This window comes from Protomyctophum parallelum (assembly GCF_964188405.1).
Source record: "Protomyctophum parallelum genome assembly, chromosome: 15".
NCBI classification, from domain to species: domain Eukaryota; kingdom Metazoa; phylum Chordata; class Actinopteri; order Myctophiformes; family Myctophidae; genus Protomyctophum; species Protomyctophum parallelum.
Genome location: NC_139710.1, coordinates 18524171 through 18534895, shown reverse-complemented (window position 1 = coordinate 18534895; position 10725 = coordinate 18524171). Strand labels below are relative to the sequence as shown.

Sequence of the window (10725 nt, the reverse complement as noted above, 5' to 3'; positions counted from 1 at the left end):
ATGAAAAATGGCATGCTATAATATGCCGTACGGTATAGGCTATAGCCCATGGTCAAAAATGATGAAAAACGAGGTTAAAAAAAGAATTCAAATTTTCAAAAAACGATGGGCTATAACCCATGTTTTTTGTTTTTTTCATTTTTTTCAAATCCTCAAAAATGATGAAAAATGGCGTGCTATAATATGCCGTACGGTATAGGCTATAGCCCATGGTCAAAAATGATGAAAAACAAGGTTAAAAAAAAAAATCTAATTTTCAAAAAACGATAGGCTATAACCCATGTTTTTTTTTTTTTTTTTTTTTTTTTTTCAAATCCTCAAAAATGATGAAAAATTGCGTGCTATAGTATGCCGTACGGTAGGGGCTATAGCCCATGGTCAAAAATGATGAAAAACAAGGTAATTTTTTTTTCCAAAAATTCAAAAAACGATGGGCTATAACCCATGTTTTTTTTTGTTTTTTTTTTTTTTAATCCTCAAAAATGATGAAAAATGGCGTGCTATAGTATGCCAAACGGTAGGGGCTATAGCCCATGGTCGAAAATGATGAAAAACAAGGTTAATTCTTTTTTTTTCAAATTTTCAAAAAACGATAGACTATAACCCATGTTTTTTTTTGTTTTTTTTTTTTTTAATCCTCAAAAATGATGAAAAATGGCGTGCTATAGTATGCCATACGGTATGAGCTATAGCCCATGGTCTAAAATGATGAATATTGAGGATTAAAAAAAAATCAAAATTTCAAAAAAACGATGGGCTATGACCCATCTTTTTTTCATTTTTTAATTTTTTTCAAATCCTCAAAATTGATGAAAAACGGTATGGGCTATTAGACGAGCCTCTAAAGATGGGATAAAAAACGTCTAAAAATAGACGTCTAAAACACGTCTATTTTTAGACGTCTATTTTTAGACGTCTATTTTTAGACGTTTTTTATCCCATTTTTAGACGCACGTCTAATAGCCGGCTGTTGCTCAGTGGGATGGTCAAAAATGATGAAAAACGAGGATAAAAAAAAATATATATATATATCAAAAATGATGAAAAACGGCGTGCTATAGTATGCGTACGGTATGGGCTACAGCCCATGGTAAAAAATGATGAAAAACAAGGATAATTTTTTTTCAAAAATTAAAAAAACGATGGGCTATAACCCATCTTTTTTTCATTTTTTTGAAAAAATCCTCGAAAATGATGAAAAACTGCGTGCTATAGTATGCCCTACGATATGGGCTATAGCCCATGGTCTAAAATGAAGAAAAACGAGGATAAAAAAAAGAATCAAAAATTCTAAAAACGATATGCTATAACCCATCGTTTTTTTTTCATTTTTTCAAATCCTCAAAAATGATGAAAAACGGCGTGCTATAGTATGCCGTACGATATGGGCTATATAGCCAATGGATCTAAATTGATGTAAAACGAGGATAATTTTATTTATTTTTAATTAAAAAAACGATGGGCTATAACCCCATTCACACTTTTTATTATTCAGCCACTTAACGGCACACAGTGCTACCTACTCGTACTCTAGGTGATGGTCAGCACGAACCCACTAAGTATTCTATGGATATTATCTGATATATCCACCGGGCCACTTAACGGCACACTAGGTACCTCTACACTCTAGGTGATGGTGATATGAACCAGCACCATTCTATGTCAGGTTTGAACCGGCAGACTTCTACTAGGTATTCTATGGATATTATCTGATTCATCCACCAGGGTTCTTAACTGCACACACTCCTACCTACTCAGCATCCTACTAGGAGTATGTGGCCAGCATACTTCTACTAGGACAGGGATATGGACAGCGTCAGTGATCTATGGATATCAATTATGCACTGACTGTGATTTGAGTATGTCAGGGTTTGAACCGGCACACTTCTATTAGGTATACTACGGATATCATCTGACTTACCTGTTGGGCCACTGAGGCACACAATCATGGGGACTTTCTGTGCTGCTTTAAAGTTGTCCTTCTGAAAGTCAATGTGCAAAGCAAAGTGTCACAGAGCCACATGACTAATGTAAGATTTGAACCCTGGACCTGTGTATCACAAGCTCAGCCACTCATCACACTGAGCTAACTGCTGGTTACTACAACACAGTTTTTCTGTGCTACTTGATGTTAGTGTGGAATGCAAAGTGTCACAGTAAAGAATGGGGTGGGATTGGCCCCTTTATTTCTTTGTTTGAACTTGAGTGGGGTTTGAACCCACCATGTGGCATCGTTCTAACACAGTGAGCCACTGGTTCCAGACAATTCACAGTGCTTTTTTGTTTGTTTTGTTCTTCTATAAATCGGTCTTGAAAGTAAAGAATTGAGTGTGGTTTGAACTCACCATCTCCCTATCATGAGGCAGCGTTCTAACACACTGAGCCACTGGCTCCAGACAATTCACAGTGCTTTTTTGTTTGTTTTATTCTTCTGAAATTGGTCTTGAAAGTAAATACTTGAGTGTGGTTTGAACTTACCATCTCCCGATCAGGTGGCAGCGTTCTAACACACTGAGCCACTGGCTCCAGACAATTAACACTGCTTTTTTGTTTGTTTTGTTCTGCTGAAATTGGTCTTGAAAATAAAGACTTGAGTGGGGCTTGAACTGACCATCTCCCGATCATGTGGCCAATGTTCTAAGACATCTGTGCTACTTGATGTCAGTGTGGGAAGTAAAGTGTCACAGTAAAGACTGGGGTTGGATTTGAACCCTGGACCTGTGGATCACAAGGACAGCCTGTCTTCAGATTGAGCTATCTGCAAGTTACTAAAAAACAGCTTTGTTGTGCTACTTGAAGAGAAGAAACGTGGATTGAATATCAAAAAGACAATATTAAATATGTCAATATTAAAATAGAAAGCACCAATAGATTAGAAATACATGCAAATGGTGACGTTTCAATATAAGCAAGGTCTAAAGGTATTCCGAGATGAGAAATTAGGATTTGAAAAAAAGACGAAAATCACTCCATGGTCCATGGTCTCTGAGTGATTTTCGTCTTTTTTTCAAATCCTCAAAAATGATGAAAAACGGCATGCTACAGTACCCTAACCCTAACCCTAACCCGGTTATAATCCATGGTCAAAATGATTAAGTGATTTTGTCTTTTTTACAAATCCTCGTTTTTCCAGACCATGGCATGCTGCAGTACCCTAACCCAGGATAATGGGGTGTTCCACGGTTTCTCATCAACTCCATGTTAAATCACCCAATTAGCCCCCAACGGTCCCTAACCCTTGATCGTAGGAGATAGTAATGTAGGGCTGTCCAGTCATAAAGTTTGAACACTACAGAAAAACTGGAAACACCGCCAATGTGGCGCACTGCATCCTATCCATAGGAATGAACAATCGACAGCAGGGGACAACAGAAACAGGACGGAAGACAATGAGGGCGGACACAAGTGTGGCCTACATGGGTCACATATAATTCGCCCAGCTGGTACCCACTTAAGGCCCAATCAGATCCCAGTTCAAACCCATATAGGCAAACACAGGTGGCGCACACATGATTCTAAAATAAAATGGCCCATTTGGATACCACCTAAGACCCAGTTAGAAACCCACGTAAGCCCATATGGGCTAACACAGGTGGGCCCTTTGTGAAAACTGGGTGCACGGCCCACTTGGGTTTTGACATGGGCTATGGGCATGGATTCCATGGGGCCCAGATGGACATGTTAGCTGGGTAGTAGCATGCCAAAGTTTGTGCTATTGCCATTGAGAATGCATTGGGCGTTTAAGTGAAATAACTCAGAAACTACAAAACATTTCAAAGTAAAAAGTTCCAGCATGTGTCTCCACAGTAAACTGAATTATAAAAAGTGTGAATGGAGTTTATAGGTGAAAGTGCTTTTTTGACGTGCCAGTGTCTGCCATTGAGCCCCATTGTAAATTTCTCAAATTTGAAAGCACTATATTTCTAAAACTATGAAACATTTCAAAGATTCCTTAGTCCACCGTAAGATGAACCTAAATAGGTTTGAATGGGGTTTCTAGGCGTAAGTATGTAGGACTAGTAGCATGCCAAAGTTTATGCTATTGCCATTAAGAATGCATTGGGCGTTTAAGTTAAACTAGAAAGCAGTTCCTGTAGAAACTGCGTGGGCTCGCATAAAATGCAATGTATAAAGTTATTGCTGTGTCAAGTTTGAAACTTGGGGACCGGAGTAATAGTGTTCCCATTGGTGGTCTAAATCTATGCCCGAACAAATTGCTCTATCGCAAAAAGTAAAAGTCGAATGCAAATATTTTTTTCGCTGTGAGTGGCCTGAGATATTGAGGTACACCATGTGCGATTGTGGTGTTGGTACGATCGAAAATGTGGTTATAAGAGCGAGTTAAGAATTGTCATTGCGATAATTTCCTCGTAAGAATTATACAATGGAGGTCAATTAGCAGCTTGACTGTCTTTGTGTCACTTCAAAGGCCGTAGTTCACATTCTGTATGTCTCTGTGCTTTGGTGGTCACATTGTGTGAAAGAGGACATGTGTGGCTACAAAATGACCAAAGAACATGCGTGTAAAATGAATATTTTGGCCGGGACGACAATTTGTTTGGTAAATTTTCAAGGAAAGAATTTCAGTTTCCACACTCTAGTCAAATAAGCCCCGTACTCTAAGTTGGCACTAATTAGGCGAAACGGCCTGCGATTGAACTGCGATTTCGGAAAAAACGTTTAACATATTCGAATACGGTTTGAACCACGAAAAAGTCCAGAGTCGTGTGAGCTTTCTAAAGTTTAAATCACGTTTCTACGACAAAGTATGCCAGAGTAATGAGGCTGCAAATGTGAGTTTGATAAAATCCCATACATTGTCTATGGGAGGAAAAAACTATAAATAAAGTTAAATATTTTTAAAAGTATAAACTTTTTCAAAACAACTTTTTCACCAATGAAAGTTCAAAGATAGATGAACATTATAAAGTTTGAATGAAGTTTCAAAGTGTAATAAGAGCTCAAAAAAGTTAAATGTGAAAAATGGGACCTTTCTTCCATCGACTCTCATTATAAAGAATGTAAAAAAAAGTTAAAAAGTATAAAAAGTATAAAACTTTGTAAAAATTCAAATGCAAGCATAAATAACTGCAAAGAGCTGAACAGTTTGAAGTTTGAACTACATTTCTAGCATAAAGTATGTGGAAGTAGTTGGCGGAATAAATGGCGGAATAAATAAAGAATAAATAAATATAAACTGGCAATAACTAGTGTGTGCTCGCTGTGGCGAGCCCACAATAACTGATGAAAATCATGAAAAAACGGCATACTATAGTTCATGGTTTCGGTAAAAAATGATGAGCCTTGTCTGGAACATCCTGAGGATCATGATATACCCAATGTCTTAAGGGAGCCACCATGTTCTCTGTAACCTATCACAGTTTTAGGGTGTTCTACTGGACGTCAGAGGGCCTATACTGAACCAAACTACTACAGCCAGCCCAGCTGGCTCCAGGCAGATTCTTATCAGGCTGTTTACTCACGGGCGAATTACAGCGAACAATTCATACTGCACATCTTATATCAACAGGAAAATGGAGCAGAGCTCTCTGATACGCATAACCTGAAATAAACTCTGCTTATCTCAGTAAATATAGCTATCGAGGAAGTCAAACACCTATTTCTTCCCTGAAGTCGAGAATGATTCCGTCCGTTCAGGTGTACTTTGGATCGGAAGTGGTATCTTCACAAGATTTCGATCTCACCGTTGGTCACTTACTGTACATTTTGTTTTTCTGACAAAGGGTTTTTAAGGTCAAGGAAGGAGCATTTCTCTCAAATGGATTCTCTGTTGACATGCCCATACCTTTCTGGGCCTTGGCCAAACGTGGACTGTATTTCCCTATAGAATCTAGCGAGGACGACTAAAGGAGCCACAGCACTCAGACAGACAAGGCACATAATCCCGATCTTCATGACAAGAATTTATTTTTATTTTTTTCTCCTTTTATTACATTTTGCATTAAATTAAAGAGATTTTTATTTCTTTACAACATACATTAAGCCGTGAATCGGATGTTAGGAAAGTGGAAAGTAGGGCAAAAAACCTGGTGACACCACAATATTTTACAAGCTTACAAAGTTCAAAGGGTCAAGAACAGAGAGAGAGAATGTATGACTTGGTTTGTATCTAATAGCAGTGTATTATAGTGAGGGTGTAAGACAAAAAAAGGCACACACCAAAGAATCTCAGTGTCCACAGCAGCTTTCACATCCAGCCCAATTCAGACTTTAAAAACAGTCCAGCCCTGCACTAACTTCAAAATGCTTGATGCTCCCTTACAAAAAGAAAAGAGGAAAAAAAGAAAGAAAATGTACTCAATAATTACTACATGTCCATGAAAAATATGAGCTTTCAGCATTGTGACCTTTGCTGACAGCATCAGAGAATTTCAATCCGTATGGACACGGCAGTTTCCTAAGCACAAGCAACAGCAGCTAAGGGCGAAATGTTTCTACACAGTAAATCTTTAGACCAGCATTATTCTAGACCTGGGAAAACAGCCGGTTCAAGTGCTCTTTGACATTATTGTAAATTAGGCCTTATTGTTTCCAGGGACAGGGTCTACTCTGTTGTGGTGGGAACTAAAAAGATGGCCTTGCCCCAAATTAATTCACCTCCAGATACTGATCTTGCACCACTTGTACAGATAGTTTTATCCACTTAAACCCTCTATTCTTAGTAAAACGGACCTGAGTTGCAACTATATTTGGACCTTTTTTCCGTCTATACCAAATCTAGTTGCCAAAAATACCTGATCTACAAGCTCACAACGCGTGCGTCTCAGTGCAACGAGTTGTAGATCTGCTATTCTTGGCAAATGTTCCTCCTAGAATTGTCATGCTGGGGTTCAAGTGGTTAAGTTATGGTGGATAAAATGCACAAATCTGATAGCAGACCTGGTCCTGAGAGTGAACCTCCCTTGACTCCCTCTTTGACTAAACCTAAACTATTGCACATGACCCGGTCACCTGCAACCGAACACTGCAAGCGTCTATGTAGTACATGTACAGGTATGTTAGTTTAGAACAGGTCACATGATTACACTCGTTCTTATGTTAGCTGTGGATTGAGACGTAGTTGGCTTTCCTCCAAGGACAAAAAGAAAAATACTTGACATAAAAAAAGGAAAAAAAACTCAACTTATCTACAAACACTGAAGGGAGTGCTCCGTTGATTTAAGTGTGCAGGGGTGATGGATAGGAAACCTCCAGGTCAGATAGTAAATGACAATGTACAGTAAGACCTTGATAATGACAGTTAGTGGAATAAAACAAAATAAAGGATCACTAAACCTCTTCGAACTGTTTCATGTAAAAAATTAAAAATAAACTAAAACAAGGAAAAGGCATGGGTTAAACAACATACATCTGCTAAATATTGTTGTTTTTAATGCATGTCTCTTCACAGGAACCAGCCTGTTTCTGCAAACTGCCAACAAAGTGAGTGTTAGGGTGTCTGTTAGAAGCCCTGTGTACTGAACCATGGTTTATTATTGCAGTGCACCAGCAAGACCTTCTGGCCCCCCTCAGTTAACAAAATGTTCATTGTTCAATTAAACAATCAATTAACCATCACTGCAATCAAACAAAACAGCAAAAGAAAGTGAAAGTAAAAACAAAATAACCAGGACATTTATAATGGCATGAAATAGAAAACAAATTAAAACACTCAACAACATCATCATTGACACTGCCAACACAACATAAAGGGCATTAAGAGCATTAATGGCACAATCAGAAATTAACCACAAACGTGTGTGTGTGTGTGTGTGCGTGTGTGTGCGTGCGTGTGTGTGTGCGTGTGTGTGAGCAAGAGGGAGGAAAGGATACCCTATATCTTCTCCTCTTCAGTACTGTATGTTTAGGGACCAGATTTTCAACAAGAACACCTACATTCTTTAATTGCCTTTTTTTTTATCAAACAGGGAAATATGATTCGAGAAAAATAAAAAATACTACGAGGAGACAAAGATAACAGCTGAAAAAAGAAAACATTGTCACTACTTTTAGGGTGTAAGGCACAAATTTACATGTGGAAGAGAAACAGGCAATTTGAACAGGTTTTCTCGTTTCTCTTTTTTCCTACTCATCTGCGTGATGCGGATTGAAGAGGATGATGCGTCTCAGGGCGGAGGCACTGCTCCATCGCTGCGCATGTGCATACGTGGATTTCCATCCTGTCACCGCTGTCTTTCTTTGCAACGTGCAACGTGGTGAGCTTCGATGGCAGATCATGGTGCCAGCAAGCCGGCGACCAATAGGGCCCACGTACACAAAACCACAGTGCTGATTGGAGGGATGCTCTTTGAAGGAGTGAAAGGGTGATTTTGAGGAAGTCACTTTTCTTTACTGATTGATCTAAAACAACAGAGATTCTGGTCCGCAAAAGGGAAAAGTCCTTGTCTGGCACAGTTTAAATAAATATCTCCTCCTTTAACACGGAGGTTACATATATCTTAATCTGCAGAACACCTGGGTCCCACTGACCAAATAGTAAGACCACGTGGACCTTTAATCATCAACAACGTTCTACTGGCTCCAGTTTAATGACTTTAAATTAAAAAAAAGATTTCACACTTGATTAATTCATATTAAAAGATTTCTTCTCCCACATCTTTCTCTCGTTCTCTTTTGCTGAGCCTAAAATGTCAGTCTTTTTGTTTTATTGTCTTCAAAAGCACTTAATAAAAATAAATACAACAAGCTATTAGTGTTTAACAGTCATTGTGTTATTCAGTAACCAGTACAGTAGAGATTCTTCTGGCCCACGCTTGCAGCCAAACCAAAGGCAGGACTTGATTGCTTGTGTCCAGGATCACTGTAACACTGAGAGGCCTTTCACAGTTTCCTACGTAAACCTGGGCTGCTGTCTGACTCGCTAGGTCCAAGTGCCCGCTGGCGTTATGTCCCCCAGTGCGTGACAGCTGTACTGTACATAAATGTCTCCACGCTGTCATCTTGTGTGCTTTCGTCAGATTGATGATGAGAAACTAAACAGTCAGTACAAGTTGCGACGGTCAAACAGTACAGCAGAGTCAACACAGCCGCAACCTTTCGGACGCTACAGGTCGGCTCGTTTCGCCATCGGGTTAAATAACTTGGGAACAAGCATCATCATCTTCGGTGTTCCCGCGCGTGTGTGTTAACAGAGGGAGCCACGAGCCAGACAGAGCCTGGACTTAATGGCGGGGAGCACACGACGACAACCATTTGTATCATATTTACATATTTATATGAAAAGGAAAAGGAAAAACATTCTTAGAAAAAAAGGTGTTGGAATTTCCACTGTACTGTACACCGACCGCAAAAAGACATAAAGGAGATGCTCATTGTGTTCCCTGTTTTATTTTCCTTCTATTATTTCTCTCCGAAAACAAAAAAACATTTCACTACCGTCCGTTCACATCAGAAGTGACTGGCTGACTCTGACTCTCTAACTATGTACAGGAGTCACTGCACTTAACTTTCGTCGAGAGCGACACTATGGAGGGTTTGGGCGGGACGTCGGGCTTGAGGTGTTTGACCCCCGCTCGGGGGAGCGAGCCGTAGACACCGATGCCGACCTGCCGCGACAGAGACATGCCCTGCACGGTCATGTGTATGGAGTCCACCCTCTGGGGGGCAGGGGGCGGGGTCTCCACACGGTTAAAGCTGTGATGCCGCGCCAGGTGGGAGGAGTTGGACGAGTTGGTGTTGTGCCTCTTCAGTGCGGAAGAGCCGGACGCCGAGGAACCCGAGCCCTTCCGCAGCCCGTACACTGAGGAGTGGACCTCCAGGCGTTTGCCCATCTGCGGGACGGCAGGCGGGATGGTGAGTGAGGCCTCCCGCTGGGGCACGCGGGGTGGCAGCATCCCGTCCGGATCCACCATGTTGATGCCGTGACACGGGCTCTTCATTGTCTTGTACTCCAGAGTGGCACCCTGGTCAATGGCCTCCATGGCACCGTGACCCATGGTCAGGTCAGCGCGGTGTGGCTGCTCCACGTACTCATGCTGGTAGGTCTGTGGGTGCTGCTGGAGGTGGGGCTGCAGCTGGTGCTGGTGCTGCGGCAGAGGCAGAACCACCACGCTGGGGATGTGGCCTGGAGAGCCCCTGAGGGGCAGGTCTGTAGGGATGACAACCGACCCCATGTGCATGCCCTCCTTTGTGCAGGCATTGATGAGGTTCTGGTTCCGCTCCCACTCGCGGCTCCCCCGGCTGGGCTTACGGCGAGGCTGCATGGGTGTGGACTCTGGTGTCGGTAGAGCTGCTAGGTCCAGGTGGTGCTGGTCAGCTTTGATCAACATCTTGGTGTTGGGCGTCAGCCTGCCGTTGTGCATCAGGGGGGTGAGGATGGCCTCGGGGCGGCCGTCTTTCATGGCCTGCGTCTCAAACAGGCCAGTTAGCTTGGTGACGCTGTTCATAGAGCCCCGGCGGGAGTGGAGGTGGAGGGCGTCTTTCTCCTTGCGGCCCGCCAGGTCCACGTCGCGCCGCTTGTGGTCACAGATGCAGTAGACGATGATGCCAGAGAAGATGGCGCCCATTGCAAAGGCCAGGATGACAGCAATAGCCAAAAGGGTGATGGGGACGAGCTGGTCACGGCCCTTCTGGAAGCTCTCACGGATGACGCCTGCAGAGAGAGATGGAGAGGATCAGAATGATAGATGAGCAAAGGACAGAAGTTAATGATGTTATTGTTGTGCTTTTCAAAGATGACCTGTGATGTGTTTGTAAGGAAGAGGA

At 41.7% G+C, this 10725-nt stretch overlaps 1 protein-coding gene across 2 annotated transcripts in view; it reads right to left on the bottom strand.

Moving 5' to 3' along the window:
* Positions 1–5911: 5911 nt before the first annotated feature.
* The window catches only part of sema6a (sema domain, transmembrane domain (TM), and cytoplasmic domain, (semaphorin) 6A), a 135553-nt gene continuing 130739 nt past the window's right edge, over positions 5912–10725 (bottom strand). For both annotated transcript variants that reach the window (XM_083783929.1, XM_083783930.1), the window contains one exon: positions 5912–10612. In XM_083783929.1, coding sequence (XP_083640055.1) covers positions 9441–10612 — 1172 coding nt within the window. In that variant the 3' untranslated portion in view covers positions 5912–9440. The remainder of the gene's footprint in view (positions 10613–10725) is intronic.